The 22,059-nt window shown below is 37.5% G+C and overlaps 1 protein-coding gene across 2 annotated transcripts; it reads right to left on the minus strand.

Annotated features, from left to right (window-relative positions):
• On the minus strand, window positions 1-20,952 carry LOC18442879 (putative mitochondrial adenine nucleotide transporter BTL3). 2 transcript variants are annotated; one of them, XM_006853088.4, is made up of 4 exons: window positions 20,301-20,952; window positions 14,731-15,034; window positions 1,413-1,883; window positions 1-493 (listed from the first exon to the last, which is right to left on the minus strand). In XM_006853088.4, exons 1-4 carry the CDS (start codon window positions 20,792-20,794, stop codon window positions 425-427), a joined length of 1,338 nt encoding a protein of 445 aa, XP_006853150.2. In that variant the 5' UTR covers window positions 20,795-20,952; the 3' UTR covers window positions 1-424. The 2 variants fall into 2 exon arrangements, with proteins under 2 accessions (XP_006853150.2, XP_088720930.1); XM_088864804.1 differs by lacking the exon at window positions 14,731-15,034.
• Window positions 20,953-22,059: the final 1,107 nt, after the last annotated feature.

Below are 22,059 nucleotides of genomic sequence, written 5' to 3' on the forward strand. Positions count from 1 at the left end.
TGAACAAAACATGCATCATTTGAACTCTCTTTCATTAATAGAGTACAGATTCTGGCATCATGGTTTTGCTGAACTCCCGGACTACAAAGAGAAAGAATTATTTACATTACAAAATATACTCTATTTTTCTCTCTCTCCCCCTCTCCCTATTAAAAATGAGAAGAGTAATGTCGAATCCAACCGCTCTCAAATGTCCAATAATCAACATGAAAATAAGTAGGACAAGAGCCCAAGCTTAATTGGTCAGCGCTTGACAATTTTGCAACGCTACATCCTAAGCTCAATTCTCACGAAGGGTAGGGGCTTCTCCCAACAGACTCACCCGGACAAAATAAAAAAGGGGTAAATAACTTCCAATAATGGCAGGTTTCTCTCACCTCTTTCAGAAAAAGAAACACTATCATCTGCCAGCAAGTGCTGCTCTTCACTCCACTGTAAGCACTATCTTCATGCACTCGTAGACAAAGTAGCTTATGGCAGCAGATGGTAACACCTGAAACGGAAAATTGGAAATAATATTAAACCACTTACAGCAAGGAAAACCAAGAAGTCCAAATAAAGGGAGAATCAAAAGGCCATTCTCCTAAAGTTATCTTTTTGTAAAAATCGATCACAACACGCACACATGGTGTTCAATAGGCAGAAAAGAAAAAAGGAAGAGGAGTAAAAAACACAGAGAGAAACAGTGAACCAAATACTTTTTGGTAAGGGGCATATTTCTATATTTACAAAGGACAACGACAAAATCATAAAATGGAAAGACATTCAGCTTAAACTATACGACGCTGTTAAGAGGCTAATTTCAGCCCTTGCTTTATGCAATGAATTCACCATTGCCCATGGCAAATAATAGAAAACACCCCCATTCAAAAATGTTTTGCAACATGGATGAAGAGGACTTTTTGATAAAATATGGAGTACCATTTCTGAGCCCGCCACTATAGGGATGTGAGATAGAAAGTCCTCTCTCCATGTGTGTGTGTGGATATATTTAAGTTCACCACTAGAGGGGTACGAGATAGGAAATCGTCTCCCTGTGTCTGTGTGTGTGAATGCGTGAATATCGGGGCTCCATTGTACATAATTTTGTAGAGGTTTTCTGTCCAACCATAGAATCACAAATTTGATGGGCCAGGGGATCAAGATTGCTACAAGAACCCCTCCATCAATCTTTCCTAACCTGGTAACCCTACTGACCCACTCTCACCCCCATCAAACCTCTAATTCAATGGTTAAGGAACTCCCACAAAACTACATCTAGTTCCTATGTGATCACACAATCTGATTTTGGCCTTTTCCGGATCCTACAAATACATCAAAGGTAAACTTTGAGGGGGGAAGAACATCATTCTTTGGTGGTCCTGAGTGACCACCAAAATTCCGAGAGAGAGAGAGAGAGATTAGGTACCCACCTGGAGCAAGCTGGGAACAAGGCCAGCATAGAGCGCGGGTATCCCTCCATGCTCGACAATTTTGGCACACGTAGCGAAAGCACTGAGCTTGGTTGCCCGCACTTGCATCTGAAGCTGCCTCCGAACCACTTCAAAAGGGTATGTCGCAGCCTCAGCACATGCACCCGCAATAGCCCCATACAACAGAGTCCTCATGGGACCCAATTCAAGCTTGTCCAAAGCATTCAACTCTTCCCCCTCATGTTCGTGCATTTGCTTAAGCCTCTCCCTCCCTTCTGGTGAATGAAGGTAAGCTGACTTAAGTATATCGTACACGCCATAGAAGACTGCCCCTGATGGAGCCATGCTCACGATAGAGGGGAACAACCCTTTGTAGAGAGAGAAGAAACCTTCAGTTCTAACCATGTGACGGCAAACTCCGATCACACCGCCTAGTGCTTCCCCGCCAGGTGCAACCAACTTTGTTCGAATCTGAAAATGTTCAAGATTTCAGAGCCCATGGCAATTCACAAAGATAACATTAACATTGACTTATGCATGCATTCATTCATTGGTCTCCCTCTGGTCCTTTGAACACAAATCAATGTTATTTTATTTCCACATTTAAATCATGTAAAGAGGAGTGGAAAACAATTTATGTAATTTGACTGGGACCGGCTAGGTTTCCTATCAATGGGGCAGTTGACAAGAGGAAGCAGGAGAATGCAGTGGCAGTCAATTAGTGTTCTCTGCACCTATTCATTTTTCCTTTTTCAGAGCATTGTAAACTGAGTCTCCAACAGCCCAGTCAAATTTAATGTTTTATGGATTATGAAAACCAATATGACTTTTGATGCATGCATAGAGGTATGGAATATGAAAAACAATATTACTTTTCATGCAGGCATAGAGGCATAAGGACATATACAACTGACAAATGCAGACATATAAAGATATTGACTTCAATGTTAAATTCTAATAAAAATTAATGCAGATGCCCATAAAGAGAACTAGAAAGTATAGCAACATATCTTAAAAACAAAATCATATAAGCAAAAATTCATGGGTAAAATTTAACAGTGAGTCATTGGCTATTTATGATAAACTAGTTGTCTGTTTTAGTTCCTTCCTGCAAATAACTTTATGCATTCATGAAATCTTTAGCAGCCTCATCTTTAATATATTAGTTCTTGGACAAGTTGCAGGAAGGGCTCATGCAGTTTAAACATGAAGAACATAAAAGGAAGAGGCATCACTTATTTGAAGGAATACTTGGGTATATTTATGAATGATGCACGGTATATATGGTTTAAACATTCCTGCAACTCTCTCTCTCTCTCTCTCTCTCTCTCTCTCTCTCTCTCTCTCTCTCTCTCTCTCTACAAATCTCTTCCCTAGCAAGGATATGGTTTAAACATTCCTGCAAGTCTCTCTTTCTACAAATCTCTTCCCCAGCTAGGAAGGGCATCAGAATTAGTTTAATGAACGACCCAATCTGAAATTGCTAGAAATGTGAAAAAGTCGAAGAAAAACGTGGATCAGACTGAGGCCACATTGCTCATTTATCAGAGGTAAGTTGCATTCACCGATAGCAATCAAGCAGCTGAATTGGAGCTCGAAAACAGAGGCTTGCTAGCCATAAACCTCAGGATCCCCTCCATGTTCTACCACCATAGAGCTATTACAATGATTATGCTTGGAGGTTCAATAGGATCGGGAACCTAAATCGTTTAATTGATGAGTAATATTTCCAGCTTTCTTGCTTCCAATGCTCATTAGCTATACTCTGAGGAGATGGTGAAATGGTTGTTGGGTTTCCCCTGCTGGGATTTAGTAGTGAAGCTTTTTATTGGTTCATAGAAAGAATAGGAACAAGAATTTATGGTTTTATCACATGCCTTGAACTATGGTATCTATGGCCTATCAACAACAGGCAGTAGAGAAATTTTGTACAATTATAGTGATTTATCTATTTAATCTATGGTTTGAGCTTAATTTAAACATAAATAATGTTTTCTCTGATATTGACTTGGTTTGTGTTTTGGATTTGGCTAACTGTTTGAGTTTTCATCGTCGTATTCCATATGCTAGTCATGGTCTTTATTGTTTTGAAAATTATGTCAACGCCTGATGTTTAGTGTGGATACAGTGACTAAAGAGTGCCTTTCTATACATTATAGTGCTGGTGGGACTGTGGGAGTTTCTCTGATTCATGAAACTTTAAACATTTGCTAGTTTTAAGTGACGAATGAGGTCGTTCTTGGGAAATTCTTAGTCTTGTGAAACAATGAAAATTAATCGCTTAAAGAATTTGATGAAAATAAAATATGATTCAGATTATTAATTGTAGAGATGAATTCTTCTGAATTTGGGATGCTTTGGAAACAAGATACATAGCAGTTCACTATGAGAAGGCACAGGAAGAAAATAGGAAATGAGCAACAATGCATTCTTTTGAAAGAAGAAAAACGTAATGTGTTAACCGGGACCTTTTTTTTTTCTCTGAATGCAATGTCAAGGAGTGTACAAACTGCTGCTTGTTATTTCAATTTGGGTGTTTCAACATTGTTTATGAAGTATCCTAGTGGTTCAAGAGGCTTGTATCTCACCTCTTATTGGTTGCTTGAAGTTATTGTAGTGGAAGTTTAAAGGAAATTAAAATTTAGCTCTATGCTTCTTTATCTATGTTTGTCATTCTGACTTCTTCATTTTGGGAGAACCGTATGCATTATCCTGCACCTTTGGAGTAGAGCTCTCATCTGAAGGCAAGAGGATAACATTGCTGCAACTTTGTAGCAGAACTGAGAGTGTCTTGTGAGATATTGGAGAGTTATGTTTCAGTCGTTTGAGCTACTTTACCAAATGCTATCCTTGGGGTATGGGGAACAGAGATAAATGTATGGCTGCCTCCTGTTGCATCTGATTAGACAAGGTCTTCAGCGACAAGAGAGGCCTAGTTTTGACATTAGAAACCAAATATGTTTTGCCCACCCTTAAGCCATATGCACAAGTTAAGTTTCACTCAATAGGCTTTTTAATGTTGACAATATGTTAAAAATGTGTCGAGTTGTATATTTTGACCATAATTTTAGTGCATAAAGAAGGGGGGGGTCAATGAAGTACAATATAGAATAGCCAATATTTTAATTTTGATCATAAAATGTTATATATTATGTATAAAGAGCAGGGATGCCTTTTTTGTAAGGTATTTGTCAATTTCGAGAGAGAGAGAGAGAGATTGCATGCAGTGCATATAATTTTGTGCAACAGGTTGGACATGCATATAATACTCGAATAGAATAAAATTCAGAGAAATGTATCTTCCAGATGAGCTAAAAAATGGAAATTTATCTTCCAGGTTGCATCCAGATCTATCCAAACAGCATTTACCCATCTTCCAGGAAATGTATCTCCCAAGAGATACCTTTCTTAGGAAATGAATTTCTCCAAGAAATGCATTTCCAGGTACCTAAATGGGCACTAAGACTACCCTTCGGAAACCACTGCTGCCAGTAAGGCAATGGCTATGCTTCATTGCGCATAAACCACATGAGCAACCTGGAGTATTGTTCAAATACATTTTTTAACTACAGGTTCAGAGAGTGCAACCAAGAATGTACGCAGTAAAATCAGAGTTGCATTTGTTGTTTCTCTTTTCCTTCTTCTGCATAAAGAGAAGTAAAAGGAATCATAATGAAGGTTTGATGTTGGAAGACTGCTATGGCTAGGAGCCAGTGCTTTGATGTGTAGCACAGAAGGAACTTCCAATTGTTTTGGGGGCATTTTTCCAACATTAAAGCACTCGTTTGAGAATGCTTATGGAGCAAAGCACTCTAAAGTGACCGCTTTGCAGTAGCAAAAAGCCCTCTACAAATGTCCAGAACTGTCTTCTTCTTGTTAAGAAAGATATATCCAGATTTACATAAAATGATAAGATACATTAATTCCTTTGACTTTCTTACCTTTCTCAAAGGGTTTCTCAAAAGAATGAATGAGTCTAAGATCCTCAGCTTGCAATGCAATGCTCAAGTACATTTCTTTCTCGGTCTTCCTCTTCTCATCTCCTACTAACTATTTACGTTAGTACATAATCCTGAATCCTTAGCATAATGTCGATTTTCTTCTTTAGGATAGTAAATTGTTCAATGCTTTCTAAATAGTACACAATCTCGTTGCACATCAAGTGAGAACAAGTGGAGAAATATTCATGAAGCGAAACACAAAGTTTGAACTAGGCTTCATACAGAGAGAAAAACTGATGTGCCAAAAGCTTTTGATTCCACTGAAAACCTTCAATCCAAATCTTTTGTATTTAATAATGGCACAAGATTCTTAAGCTCCCTGGATCCTCTTCCTTTGCACTAACCCCTTTGCTATTGTTCCTAGGGCCCTTTGCATCATCTCCCCTATTCAGTAGACAACAGATTTATTTGATTTCCAAAACGTTCTGATAAACAAACTCATATAGAGATTTTCTTACCTCCATTAATCTCTGAATCATTTTACCCTAGTAGCAAAATGTTGACTATCCAACCTACTCATACCCATCTCACAAGAAGGGAAAACACATAACTCGTGTTCTCTGGATCTATTCAACTATAATGAATTTCATTCTTCATTTGGCCTCTTCAACAGCATGCATTAGGTAGAACACATGGTGCTAATAATACCAGCATCCTTTGCCTCAAATACAACGACCCATCAGACCCTTCCAAGGATCAATCCCAATGAGCTGACAAGTTAGGAAGAGAGGAACCTTTGCAATTAGGACTCAGGTAGTCAGCACCAAAACCAGTCATGATCCTTGAGGAAGCACAAACATCTTACAAGGTAAAGGCTTCAAAAGTTCAAACTTTGGCATGTGTGAACCCAACAAAGCTTCCATTGGATGAGGAATAGAAAGCGATGCAGCTAATGATACGACAAGTTTGATCCATAAAAGAGACTAAAGCACCAAGATAACCGCTCTGGACTTACTAATTTTCCAACTTGAACCTTATCTCTGTATCAACTACCACATTGATGCCTAAAAGCTCCAGCCAAAAGATTAACATTCTACTAATCTCCTAATCTCACCTTTCTTCTCTACAAAAATGTCAGCCCAAAACTAACAACCCCTCACTGAAATAAAAATAGAATCTGGATAAACTAATGCCCATGAGTGATGAGAATGCAACGAGCTACTCGCTCTTGGTTATCCACCAAGCTTATACATTGACCTCCAAAAGTATTATGCACCTTACCAATAGCTCTGAAGGTGTTTAGTAATCATCCGTAGAGAGGGTCTCCAATGGCCAAGATCTTACGATATGAAATATGTGCTTCAAAGTAAATTTGGGCAGAAGCTATATTAAATGCAGATCTCATTAATAGATTGCCTATACCTTGTTTATGCAATACATCACCACTTCCCTAGTTATCTAGCACTTCCAGACATGGTCAGAACTTCATATTAATTGAGACTAGTAGATCATCAATGCTATGTAGTACTCTCCACTTATAAGATATTTTCTAATGTGGATTCCATTTTGAAAGAGCATTTAAACTAAAGAAATATGTTCTATATTATAGTTCAAATTGCAAAATAAAGTAGTTTGATGGGCGTAGTGACTATTATGGGCCTCACGCCCATTAAAGAAACCTGCATTGACCATCAGAGATATCATGCCCATTATGGAAACCTGCATGTGGTGATAATGTGTACAATATTCTAGCATATTTTGGTGATTTTCCTGCTTTAATAGTTATCACATATAGGTGACTGCTGTAGAAGTTATCATATTAGAGGTGATTTTCCTGCTACAACAGCTATATATGTTGACCACCAATATTGCAACTCTATAAGGATCTGTGTATATATAGGCCAAATTGTCCCATGATTTGTGCAGCGTGAAAAGACATCTATATTTATTTTATCTAGTACTTGAATATTACTTTCGCTCTCTTCTCTCTAAATCTTAATATGGTATCAGAACAGGGCTTGGAACCCCAAGATATCTATTACTCCCAACAAACCTAGAACCATAATTTTTCATTCTTCTTAGGCTTGAGGTTGTGTTGTACCAACAACCTAATATTTCCAACAAGATCATCTCGCTTTCCATGCCTATAAGAAAGTTTTTATGCCAAACTCTTTTCATTTCCAATAACCTCGTATTTCCAACAAGATCATCTAACTTTTATTTTACCAATAATCCTAAACCCTAAGGTTCATATTCTCTATCCAATTCTAACAAAAAGAAACGTGGCCTTTTTTTTTTTTTTTACCCCACACAAAAATCACATAACATATCCCATATCTTTCTTGCCCAAAGAAACCAAAAAAAGTGGATCTTTGCAAACTTTGAAACTAAGGAATGAGTACCTTTGGAGGAAAAAAGAAAAAAGTTAGGGTTTTGAGTTTGAGAGAGAAGGAAAATGTAAAAAATCAAGCGCAATATTTTCTTGGGAAGCAGTCAATCTGACCATCCAGGATTGATGATCACTATAGTTAAGCTAGATGGTACAAACTACTTAGAATGGTCCTGATCTGCTAAAATGTTCCTACGAAGCCGGAGAAAATTGGGTTATATCATGGAAAAGTGAAAGAGCATCCCACAAATTATCCAACCCATGATGAATGGGAAAGTGAGAACTTGACAGTAATGGCATGGCTCCTTCATTCAACAGAGCCAAGTACCATTTTCTTAAGAACACAAAGGACATATGGGAGGCAGTAGCCAAGAAATACTCGCAACAAGATGACATGGCTAGGATTTATCAAATGCACTGTGAAATAGCGAATTTGCAGCAAGGGAAAATGACTGTTGAAGAGTACTTTGGGATACTACGGCATATGCATGAAGAACTTATCAGCATATTAAACCCACAATTGATGACATTAAAAAAGCTGAGCAGTGAGACTTCTCAGCATGCCTATGTCCTGACTTTGAACTTCAAAGCGCACAAGTTCTAGGAAAATATAATTATGTAAGGGTAGGGGGGGGGGGGGCAGTAGAAATGTTATTGCAAAAGGACAGGGCTCAAGCATCCATCCTAAAGAATCAACCTTTGCAACAAGCTTCAAGCAAAGAAAAGTGGGTACGAAAGAACAAAATCGTGCCCTACTTTCTCCTGCCAAAAAGGAGAAACTCAAATGCTCCCATTGTGGGAAGAGGAGACACACCCAAGAGCATTGTTGGGACACTTGGGACCAAAACCAAAAAATGAAAGTGCTCATACTGTATCAAGTAATTGGGAGGAAACCTCAGCCGCACAACACAATATACGTGATCCAAGAGATCAGGCTATCAAAGATTTACAGCACTAGTTGACTGCTCTCAATGCTTCAATCATCTCTATGACACCAGGTACAGACACACTACAAACCACGCCTCCAACTCCACCTCTTCTATATTTTGGATCATTGATTCAGGGGCTATTGATCATATGACCAATAAGAAAGTTAGTTTCTTATCCTTTTCTCCTGCGTCTAGTGAAGTTAAGCTTGTTGATGGATCCATAACCAGTGCCAATGTCCAGAAAAGCAGAGGCACTCGCCAAGGCGTTTTGGATGCCTGGCCACCTAGGCAGGCACCCAGTAACAAGCACCCCCCCCCCCCCTCTCCTCTCTCTCTCTCTCTCACATGAACTACGTAGGACTAGCACAAATCATCCTCGCTCATGTGTTTGTGTGTGTTCTTAAGGGATTGAAGCAAGGTAAATACATGGGTTCTTTCTTTTCTTTTTTCTTTTTTTCTAAAAAAGATTGATTCTTTCTCTATACATATATTCATTACACGTGAATGGAGCCTCTCTCTCGCTCTCTCTCTCAAACACACACGTAATGGCGCACCTTTCTCTCTATCTCTCTCAAACACGATCAATCCCATAATGGGGCATCGTCCTCTCTCTCTCTCTTAAACAAAATCAATCACATTGGGACATTGTCTTCTCTCCCTTTCTCTCTCTCTCTCAAACACACACAGTGGGGCATCGCTCTCATTCTCTCTCTAGGATGCAAGCGGGGTGATTAAAATGTCCCCCCAAACCCTTTTCCCGCCTTGTTAGGGGAAACATCCCAAAAATGGCCACTGCAGAGAGCATTTTTCCACCCTTGGCCAAGTTGTTCCAAGGCGCTCACCTTGAGGCGGCAGCCTAGGGAACACCTTGGCTGCCTAGGCAGGACACTAGAAGCAAGGATGCCCAAGGCGCACCGCCTAGGCGTTTTGGAACAATGCCAGTGCCTCTGGGGGGGGTAACATTTTAACTTTCATCATCCTTGGAACAATGCCAGTGCCTCTGGGGGGGAGGGGGGGGGGTAACATTTTAACTTTCATCACCCTTGTCCTTACCTCTCTAATATATGTACCTTATTTTCCTTCTAATCTTCTCTCAGTTAGCAGCCTGACAAAACAACTAAACTGCAGTGTCACATTCTATTCCTCACATTGTGTTTTTCAGGACCTGAGAATAAGGAAGACGAATGGTGATGGTCATGCAGACAATGGGATGTACTTTTTCAACACAGGATGCACGTCTAATGCACTCAACTCTGAGTCTAGACTCATGAGAAAATCCTCTTGTGGCATACCCGCTTAGGCCACATGACTTTGAAATCATTAAAATTATTGTTTTCAAATAAGTTTGTTTCTTTGAGTGTTCCTCAGTTATAATGTGAGACTTGTCAATTGTCTAAACATTGTATAACCTCCTTTTTTTCTAGTGAAAATAAAAGTTCTAAGCCATTCCATCTTGTTTATTCTGATGTTTGGGGGTATGCTCCAGTTACTTCTATATTTGAATACAGGTATTTTATCTCATTCATTGATGACTACTCTCATTATACTTTGACCTATCTTATGAAAGGTAGAGATGAAGTACCTTCAATAGTTAAAATATTTCATAAAATGGTTCAGACCTAGTTTGAGACCCAAATAAAAATTTTCCGTTCTGATAATACACAAGAGTATCTATACAATGGATTAAACAATTGTTTTCTTAAACATAGTATAGAAACTCAAACATCATGTTTCTATACACCACAGCATAATGTTGTGACGAAATGGAAAACTAGACACTTTTTAGAAGTGGTGAGAGGCATTTTAAAAGGAATGAAGTTTCCTAAGTCATATTAGGATAAATCAGTTCTTATTGCTGCCTATATGATCAATAGAATGCCTACGCCTATTCTAGAATCTAGATAATGTATATCCTTTCAAACTTCTCCACCATGCACTTCCTCTATTTTCTCTTCCAACAAAAACCTTTGGTTATATTTGCCTTGTGCATACCCTAGGGCCGGCTAGGGATAAATTAGAACTTCAATCTACTAGATGTGTTCCTAGGATACTCAAACTCTCAGAAAGGATACAAGTCTTACTATCCAGAAACTGAAAGGATGTTACCTTCTTAACCCCACTTTCCTCCCAAGAGATTCAATATCGACTATGTCACGCGACAATCCTATTCCTCTTCCAATGATCACCGATAGTTCAGGTAATCCAACCAAGAAACAAGTGAAATCTACTGAGAAACAGTTGAATATGCACATCAGGATAAAGAATAAGGGAAAGACTAACGTAAACAATCAACCCAACTCGTTGCCTCATCAGGTACTTCTTCTCCTTGTACCCCTATATTCTCTAAACTCATTTTGCCTAATGTAGTGTGAATACCTTTGCTCTACTTCCTCTATTTCTACTCTCACTAAAATTGCACATGCATTGGCTCATCCACAATGGAAAACAACCATGATTGAGAAAATGATTGCCTTAGAGAAGTAGGGAACTTGGGATGGCTCGAAGGACAACATGGGGTAGGAAGCAGGGGGGTGTATATCCTAAAGCCCAAACTAGATGGTGTGATTGTGAGATACAAAGCTTGTCAGGTGGCTAAGAGTTTTATACAACTATATGGGGTTGACTACAAGGAGACCTTTGCTCTTGTCGCAAAATTGAAATCAATACGGGTATTTTTATCAATTGCAGTACATAGGAAATGGACACTCCATAATTTAGACATGAAGAATGCCTTTCTTCATAGAGATTTGCAAGAGGAAGTATATATGACATTACTATCTGGGTTGTATTCTCTAATGGAGAAAGGGAAGATCAGCAAGTTTGCAGAAGCTACATATGGATTGAGACATTCACCTCAGGCTTGGTTTGAAAAAATTTGTATGGCAATTGTCATTCGGATGGGAAAAGGAGCTGGGGTCGTGGTGGTAACAACCCACACTCTAGTCACCACATTGTGGTTTCCATTGCCACCACTAATACCTTCAAAAGCTAACTCCTCAACTACTTGAAAAAACGGGTAGGAGCCTGTGTTCCCCACTGAATTACCCAAAACAAAACAAAAAATCTCATTCAGATTTGCAAGAGAAGTGTTTTTGATCATTCTTTATTTATTAAAAGAGATTCTTGTTTTAACACAATACTCATAGTGTATGGGCGATATAGCGCTAAGAGGAAATAATGATCACAAGATTCAAAAAGTGAAAAATTTCATGGGGGATGTTTTTTGACATCAAGGATCTTGGTCCGTTGAAATACTTCCTTAGAACAGAGGGAGCTAGGTGTAAACAAGGATTTTTTTTTTTTTTTAATCGCTAAGGAAGTATACTTTTGATCTCCTTAATGATACAAGAATGCTTGGAGCTAAACTAATAGAGTCTCCCATAGAGGTCAACCACAAACTGTATGATTAGCAATCAGAGCCTCTGAGTAACTATGGTGTATATCAGAGATCAGGTGGGAGACTTATTTATCTGATTGTCACATGGCCAAACATTGCATATGCTAAGTAAGACAAGTCAATTTATGCACGCACCATGCTCCCATCACTTGGAGGCTGTTTATTGGATTTTACAATATTTAAAATCTGCTCCAGGGAGAGGCTACTTTATACCAGTCATGGTAACCATGCTATATAAGGTTTTAGCAATGCAGATTGAGCCGGTGTTCTCTTGATCGACAATCTACCAGACAGTGATTCAAAACGCGCTAGGCGGCCGAGGGGGTCCAGGCCGTCCACTACCTAGGTGGGCACCCAAAACCTGAGTGGCCCAGTAGAAAAAAAAATGTCTCTATATTGTAACAGTATAAGTATAATTGTATAACATATAAGAATTAAGGATTTAGGGTACATCAAATGTATAGTACACAAGTCCTGAAGAAGACATCTCAAAATAATACAAGCAATCAAAAAACAAATCACTAACGTTGATTGCTCGATCTCCAAACTTCCACCTCTAAGATGTTTCTAAAGACTCAAAATCTTCTAGAAAACCCTCCAATAGATTTATAAAACATCCAAAACGAAATCTAATATTAATGGGTGATGCTTAAATCAACTTCTCGTCACTTTGATAAACCCTTCGATCCTATGGAAATAACCAAAAACTAGTTTTTTGGGGTTTTTCTCTGCTCTAATGGGTTTTAAGTTTTAAATGAAACCCACAATTTTGCCCTTTTAGGATTAAAAAAGCCCTTCTGGCCGCACAAGCACTGGGCAGTCCGCTTTTTAAATCACTACTACCAGTGGCTACTTTATGATAATGGGTGGTAACCTGGTCACTTGGAATAGTAAGAAATGGAGTATTGTAACTCGATCTTTAGCAAAAGCTGAGTATCGAGCAATAGCTACATGTGAAATTATTTGGCTTCGTGCTCCTCTTCAAGAGATGGTTGTAATGTATCAGATCCTACTCCTCTACACTGTGAAAATCAAGTTTACACTCCCTCAAATCCTGTCTTCCATGAAAGAACAAGCATATTGAGGTTGACTATCACTTCGCTAGAGAAAAGGTCGTTTTAAAGACAATATGTACTCCATTTGTTCACTCTGAGAATCAATTGGCAGACATACTTACCGGGCCTCGAATCGAGTTCAACTAATGCGGCCTTTGGGCAAGCTAGGCATCTATGATATATATGCTCCAGTTTGAAGGGGAGTATAGTGATTACTGTGGGCCTCATATCCATTAAAGAAACCTATAGAAACCATCACAGAAACCAACATGTGGTGATGATGTGTATAATTTTCTACCATATTTCGGTGTTTCATGTTGTAACAGTTATCATATTTGGGTAATTTTTATGTTGTAATTGTTATCATATTTGGGTGATTTTCCTACTATAACAGCTATATATGTTGACATACCAACATTGTAGGCATATATGTATATAGAGGGCACATTGCCCCATGATTTGTAAAGAGTGCAAAGACATCTATATTTACTTTATCTTGTGCTTGAATATTACTTTCTCTCTCTTATCTCTCAATCTTAACACACTCTCTCTTAACCTCATATTTGAAATCTTTGAAATTGGTCCATAAAGTTTGAACAAGTTGCTTCCAAATTCACCAGTGGTAGAGAAATAAGAGCTCAAGCCATCAATATTCAGTCAACTACCCATTTAGCATGTTCTGGACTACTTATTTTGAAGCAATACCCCAAAACAACTCAATCTTGATGATGAGATTGATCACAAAACTCGTTATTGGTGAAAGCTGGCAGTATCCATAGAGCTACTGACAACGTTGGTTGATTTCCTTAGTAGAGTGGGGAATGATCTATCCATAGGATACAAAATCCCCATTCACTAATTCTTTATCCCTTGCACAAGACCCTGTAATTGATGTAATTTGTTGCTATTTATCAATAGATGGAATTGGTTTTTACACTTTTCGCATTGATTATATTTTGAATTGAATCCTTGAAGAGTTAGTCTGATAGCAAACAGTCCTTCTCTTTTCATCCCCCCTCTTTTTAATGTTAAACTTGGGGCAGGCATGCATTTAAACTTTAAGATATTTTACAGGGACTAAAAACCATAAGAAAAATGCAGCGGCATATCCAAAAAAAAAAAAAAAAACAAGGGAGAAAGATGCAGCTGGTAAAAGCAATAATCTGAAGTGACAATCTTATACCAAGGAATATAAAAATATCATCAGATATAAGTTTCTATAAAAATTTCAAAAATAAAATCATTATGACCAGCATTTCAGAAGCGGGAAAGCATATTATAAGATGTGCTATGGGAAAACCCAAGTCAATTGAGGTCGGCACCATATATTGAAATGATGGCTGGTAATCAAGAGGGTGGGCCAATATCACAGGCATGTCCCTTCTCAATTCTTTTGTTTTTTGAAGAATAACAATCACAGTCATGTCCTATTGTGGTGGGTCCTTTCTTTCCATCAACATCCATCATTTCAATGGATGTGATGACACAATGGAAAATGGTTTTCTATAGTCCACAGAACCATCTTCACATACCATCCCTTCTAAAGGCTTCACGAGGAAAGTGTGATTAAACTACTTATGAGGATAGCCAATAAAATCATGACTTACGGTGTCCATTGGTATACAGAGTATAGTGGCTGTAATCCCAGCAGCTGCACCAGCTAAAAACCTCTCAAAGTTTGTGGTCTCTTTATTTCCAGACATTTTGAGGAGCTGCTTCCTATATGTATCATAAGCATAAAAATTCACTGCCTTAAATGGGGCAGTACGAAGAATGTTCACAAAATTCCCTTTCCAAAAGCCTTTCAAACCTTGTGTAACTGCAATCATCTTAATAAGCTCAAAAAGGTTTTTTTGTTCACCACGAACTATGTACTCAAGCTTCAATCTCTCCAGCGGAGCAACAAAAGTTCTGGCAACGAAAAAACCATCAACGAAAAAAATCATCAACTACAGCATTAGAAACAATTCAAAAAACAAAAACATAATGGTGAACTTATTTTTAAAAAAAGTACTACATGTCTATCTATCTGCACTACATGTCTATCTATCTGTGCCCATAACCATATTTGTGTGTGCTTGTCTTTAGGATTACAGTACATTACATGCAGACTCAACATTGTCAACAACGAACAGTTGGAAATGAGCCATTCCTAATAAAAAAGCCGCTACAATTTCAGTTGAAAGAAAAACAACAAAAAAAGTGTACGTCATTATAAAGAAGTGGTGGAATCAACTAGGACCCAAAATGGATAACAACTATATTAAGTAGATGGGTAGACTTAAAGAAAAAATAAGTGGAATCACTGGAAAACAAGGAACACAAGGAGGCAGAATGACCATGTTAAGATAAGTGGAAGAAAGAGTAATGAGCAGTAGAACAACTTATGTACAATTTATATTCAAATAAAATGAAAAAATAGCTCCTTAAATAGTTGACAAAAACAAACTGCATAAAACAATGAGATAATGACCAAAATAACTCTACAGGAGTGTATATACATGCACATAAACTAACACCAACTCTTCTCGTAAGTACACCAATAAAGTTCTCTCATATAAAAAGAGTTAATCCTACTTGAGAAGCTCAGTGAGAATGGCAATTGCAGAAACTGGTAAAACAAATATTGCAATGTACCATTTTCATGATACTATTATCACAATTCACACAAGAAACCATGCTCATGTAGCATGGTGAACCTGTTGCAACTTTTCTCTCTACAACTTTATGCTTATATCTCTGTATTCTTTGACTTCATGCTATATGCCAAGTGCCCCCACCTCAACTGTGAATGGCCTATGAATAGGTTTTCTGACAGAATCCCCATCATCTCTAGGTTTATCCAGCACTGAGTCATTGGCACGGATGGTGTAGATTCGGATTGGTTCCAGTAAGCATATGGTATGGTCCTGAACCTCTCATCTCATCAGAAGCATGGAAATAATTTCCAAGCTCTTGCATGTTCTATGTATTTGACGCAACTATAATGAGTTTAAGTCATCCATATAACTAACTCCTCAGAATTTTACTATGCGCTCATATGGAAAAAAGTTCTCTAAATTTGCCATTTTGTTCTCATGTTTCCATCCATTTCTCTAATTTAGGCAAATCCCATAGCAATCCATTGAATTGTTCTACAAGCCGTTTTGACAACATTTTGGACAGTAATATTTTGTTTTGGAAAATTGTTTCATGCGGGCTGGACCGCATTTCTACAATATGCGGTTCAGAGGTATAAAGCATCCATCTTAAAAATGGATGCAAATAGGTGGTCCATCTAAAAACAATTGTAACTAACGGTCCAAATGTTTTCTTAATATAATTATTATTTCTAGTTTTCAAAAAAAAAAAAATTCATATTCATGATCCCCATGTTAAAGATTATATATTATCTAAAAAAGTAGGATAAATTATATTTAAAAAATATATTTATTGCCAAGCCCACATTTCTACATTATGCCGGCTGGCCGCATAGAAACCGGGTCCTTTCATTTTTATTTTTGATAATTGACGGCAATAGAAAAATTTCAACTAATATTAACAACATTAAGGCATTGATTAAAAAAGCGATTCGCCCAGTGCTTAGGTGGGCTGGGAGGGGCCTAGGCGCACCGTGCAGGCTTGGGTGGACCAACTAGGCAGGCACTTAGGGTACCTAGGTAGGTGCCCAAGGGACAGTGCCCGACTAGGTGGAAAAATACCCATTGGATGGGGTATTTTCAGTGTTTTTCTTTTTGGTTTGGATTACAAAAAATACATGAATATGCATTTTTTATACAAACTTTGTACTTAAAACAGGGTTATTGGATACCATTTGCCCCCTTCTAAACCTAGGACACCCAGGCGCTGGACAGCCTAGACCCCCCGGCCTCCTCGGTGCCACCCAGCGTTTTCTAGAACATTGCGTTGAGGCAATGTTAACGCGTACCTCACTTTTTTTGTTGTGGCGCATGTCCACATGTGTTAACAATCAGACACGTCGACACTTGCATATCCACCCCCAACACTTTGATTGATTGTATTGAATGCTTTGAATACTTGTTGATACATATCAAACTTCTTATAGAAGTGTCATCTTCATAGACACACAGTATCCCTTATTTGTATGATAAAAATTGCTTAAGAAGTGGTGTGCCCCATTGAACTCAAACCAACAACCGCTTTACAAGAGTGAAGTTCACTCTACCACATGGGCCATGTAATTTTATTAATAATTATAAAGGGAAATTTAAATAGGAGTAACAGCATAAAGCAATGCACATCACATATAGTGCCAAAGAGTGTGCCCCATTTGTTCCTAACCCATGCCCCCTCTATCTTTTCATTTAAGTGAAGAGTGTGCCCCATCTATTCCGAACCCATGCCCCCTCTATCTTTTCACTTAAGTGAAAAGTGCCCCTCTAACACCTAGGCGATGGGGCGTTGTTTAAAGGAAATTTAATTACGTAACTAAATAAACTCAATGAGTAAATTGAGTTAGAAATGTGTTGGAAAGAACTAGATTTTTTTTGGCCTCCAATACTAGACACTCCAGGCACGTACTAGACATTGATGCACATGTTGGCATCCATGTAGCATGGCATTCCTGCTGCTAACGAGCTCTCTTCATAAGTGTGTCTTAGGATTTTGTTTAATGAAAAAATCCACAATGTTTATTTGATTAGTTTATTTGATTAATACTAGTCATTGTTTTTTCTCTTCTAAATGTTTATTTGCTTCTCAGCCTCTAATATTGAGATATAGATTCAATGCCTAAGGACCTTTCTTCTTTTTCTTTATTCTAATGATAATTGATGATTCATGTCAAAAAAAAGAGAGATAATATTTGATAATTTCATTATAGAAATAGGTACGACCAGTGTTTCAAGAAGCACTAAACGATGCTTAGGCAGGCGGAGGTCCAGGCCGTCCAGCGCCTAGGCGGGCGCCCAGAACCTGGGTGGCCCAGTAGAAAGAAAAAAATTGTGGGGTTTTTCTCTCTAAAATAGGCTCTAATGGGTTTTAGGTTTCAAATGAATCTAAAACCCACAATTTTGCCCCTTTAGTATTAAAAAAATATCAAAAAATGCCCTCAACAAGGAGCCCTGGGCGAGCGCCTAAGCGGGTTCAAAGGCGGGCCCCTCGGTGAGCGCCCAAGTATATCCGCCTAATTTGGCCGTCTAGGCCCAGTCGATGCACCCAAGCCTTCTAGACCACCTAGGTGGCCACCCAGGCGTTAAGCGGTTTGCTTTTTAAATTACTGGGTACGGCACTAGAAAGGAGTACAAACATAATGGCAGGAAAGTCCATAACTCCATATCTTTAAACGCATTGGTTGGGTCACTATAGGGTTGACAAGTCCAAAAAGTATAAATGGGATCCAAATCGGATCCAAAAAAATTATTTTATATCTTATTTTTATCTATAAAATAATATATAACAAAAAATACTATGTAACACGTATGCATATCTATATATATATATATATGGGTGCATCCGTAGGTGTAGAGGTAAGGTGTACCTTCAAATTTTATCATGGTATATAATTTTGATGTAAACTGTTTTTAGGATTATCTCAAAATCTATTTTTATATCTAATTATACAATTTTAAATTTCAAAAATGGTTAAAATCAAGTAGATCTATAAACATATGAAAAATCTTGAAAATGGACGGTGTAGATAATATGTTGTAAAATGCACTATTTCTGAGACTTAAAATCTTTTTATTTTTCGTAGTCATACATCTCGATGTCAAGATGATCAATCAAAGGGTTTTTCAACATTAAAACTTCCTTTTCCGATGGATTTTTGAGGGGCATCTGTAGTTCTACATTGTAAGGTAGCATCTTTATATAAACTTTTTCCATATCTATATATATATATATATATATATATATATATATATATATATATATATATATATATTAATAATTCGGTCAGATATGGATCGGATCCATCATCCACCTATACTTGGATCCGGTCCAAATTACTATTTTGATCCAAAGTTTAAATCAGTATCCGACCCGCCGAATCCAAATCTTGGATCTATACCTAGATTCGGATGGGGTCCGAAATTTGGGTTTCGAGTCCAAACCAGGTAAATTCTCACCCCTAGGTCACTTGAGTAAATACATGAAAACGGGTATAAATACATAGTGGCAGAAAAATTTTCCATATTCCCAGACTCATTGGCTAGGTGACTAGGAGTGTGCCGGAATAGCTAAATCCATCTTAATCCGTGATTATGCTTTCAAACTTATATATCTCAGATATACTTTTTGAACTCAGTAGAAACATTTTTGAAAAAACATATCCTAATAAACTCCTCATGAACCTACATTTGCAAAAGAATTTGACATGGTCTGCTTCCAACAACACATCCCCAACTTCTGTATTGACAATGAAATCAAGCAACTTGATTCTACAAATATACTCCTTAATATGTAAAGACAGGGATTTTCTCCATTAAGGTATCAAACAACATGAAGCCAATCAGCTTGACAATGAACAACCCCCAAAATTACCTGCTAGAATATCAATTTGAAAGAGTAGAGGTTTGCCCCTGGTAAACCAACTTATACATAGTCCAATAAAAAAATTACGTGCGACTAACCCTTTCAGTGTTATGATGCCCATTGTTTTTTATCATGCGCTTTTTATGCTGTGCACTGGCGATCAAGCATCCCTTACTATCATAAATTAGTGACTTTGTTTGAACCATTCCAACTTAAAGAGTTGGTCAAACATGGGGTTTCCATCTTATACAGTTTGGATAGGCTCTCTCTTTAGCCCTCTAATGTTTGCACCCAAGGCATAAAGATTAGAAAACTACAACAACCAACTCATCTTTCCTGGGCTTGTGGAGTTTCAGCAATACAAGTTGTTGAAAATGCAAATTAAAAATCACTTCTTCATTCTAAGAATGACATCTTAATTTCCAAAAAATTTAGTTAAGAGAAACCAAAAGCCCAAAACCACAAGTTACAGAGCTCAATCATGTCGAATAACCAAAACGTTGAAGAAACCAAATCTATAGTAACATTACAATGTACTCCAGTCCTTTTTTTTTCTTTTTTGCAAAGTAAATTTACTATATTTCTCAAAGACAACGCAGCCCATTATAGATGTCCTCAACTAAAGCATTGATAAGATAGTTATAAGAGACAAAAGGGAAGAGAAAATAGCAAAGAAGATCACCTGGAAACCATTGCAGCCACAGCACCAGCCCATAAGTGCTTAGTGGTATTAACCGCCCCTGACCCACGCAACCCAATTTTCTCTTTCCTCAACTCTTTTATCTCACTAAACTCCTCTTTCTTCTCAGTAACCCCCTCCAAACCATCCTCTGCATTTTGTGTTAGAAACTTCGCTGAATCCCTGACAAACCCATCGTTCCCTTTTATTGACAAACTCACCGACAAAAACCCATAACCCAATTCCCCCCAAATCCCCTTATGAGACTCGTTTCTCTCTCTAAAAACCCCCGAAAAACCCAAGCAAACCAGAGGCTTTCCATTCCTTGAGGACCCAAAAGAGACCGAGGATGAACAGCGATCCGAGAAAGACGAAACCAGTGAAGCAGGCACAGTGGGATCAAGGAACAACCCACCTGAACAAAATGAGCTCAATTCATCAGATGAATGGAAGTTGCACGACGAATGGTCCTCAAAAAACGCCTTTGGTTTCAGCATTGTTTTGGAGAGAGAAAATGTTGAGGAACAGGACGAGAATGCGAAGGAATTGAGGGATGTAAGCTCATAGCTGGTTATGGGAATTTCGAGAGAGAGAGAGAGAGATGTCGCGTTTCATTTCATGGGTGGCGTGACAAGAACCAGGTCGGTTGGGCATTGCTTCCATCGAAGCTTTGTTATATATATATATATATAGCGGATACCGCTTCGGAGTTAGGAAAAACACTGTTTTCGAAGAAAATAAAAAGGGTGGACTTTCCGTATGGTTGTAACCTTCAACAATACGACTAAGGCGCACCTCCAAAATTTATCACTAATTTTGGTGTAAAACATTTTTAGAATTATCTTAAAATTTATTTTTATTATTAATTATAAAATTTTAAATTTTAAAAATAGTTAAAATCAATTAGATCTATAAACATATGTACATCTTGAAAATAGCCATCTACATAACGTTTTGTAAGATGAACTATTTTTGGGACTCAAAATTTTTATTTTTTTATATATTCATACATCTCGATGTAGATACGATTAATTAAAGGGTTTTTCAATATTGAAACGACTTTTTCCAATTGATGTTTTAAGTGCATCTTTAATTCTACATTTTAAGATAGCAACATTATATAAACTTTTATGTGAGAAATTTAATTAGTATCCCCCAAATCATCGATATCTAAAAATTAACCCCTCAAAAGTCAAAAGGTGTCTAAACCCTTTTTTCTTTCTGAAAAAGATCATATGAGGTTGTGGCTTTAAACCATCAAATTAATGCACATTTCAAAAATTCATTAGAAGAGACTATTTCAATGTCCAAAAGTCTCAAAATCGATCATCTTGATCTTGAGATGTATAAATGTGAAAAAACATAGATTTCTAGTATGAGAAATAGTGCATCTTATAATGTATTATTTTGAACTACCGATTTTCAATATTTTTAAAGAGAAAATATCTCTATACACTCTAATTTTATCAATTGTTTCTTAGTATCCCCTGAAGTGTAATATCTATCTTATTGCAATAAATTTTTGAAGGGCACCGATTCTATGAGTCCATGTAGAAATGAGTCGACTCTTACAAATCTATTTTTGAGATGGATTTTCAAACCCAATTTCTAATGGTACGTAATTTCTAACATGGAGATCATGAATATAAAATAAATAAATAAATTTTAAAAAAATAAAAATAAATGATGTTATGAAAAAAACATTTGGACCATTAATTTCAATTGTTTTTAAATGGAGAACCTATTTGCATTCGAGGTATTT

This window comes from Amborella trichopoda, chromosome 4 (assembly GCF_054954075.1).
Source record: "Amborella trichopoda isolate Santa Cruz 75 chromosome 4, AtrichopodaSantaCruz75HAP2 v2.0, whole genome shotgun sequence".
In the NCBI taxonomy this organism is placed as follows: domain Eukaryota; kingdom Viridiplantae; phylum Streptophyta; class Magnoliopsida; order Amborellales; family Amborellaceae; genus Amborella; species Amborella trichopoda.

Bases quoted from the DNA above. Each gene is read 5' to 3' on its own strand.
- LOC18442879 (XM_006853088.4), bottom strand. From the start codon at position 20,794: ATGCTGAAACCAAAGGCGTTTTTTGAGGACCATTCGTCGTGCAACTTC. The intron at 15,035-20,300 runs GTGATCTTCTTT...TTTCGTTGCCAG, and splicing joins GTGGCTGCAATGGTTTCCAG to AACTTTTGTTGCTCCGCTGG. The intron at 494-1,412 runs GTGGGTACCTAA...TTTCCGTTTCAG, and splicing joins TTGTTCCCAGCTTGCTCCAG to GTGTTACCATCTGCTGCCAT.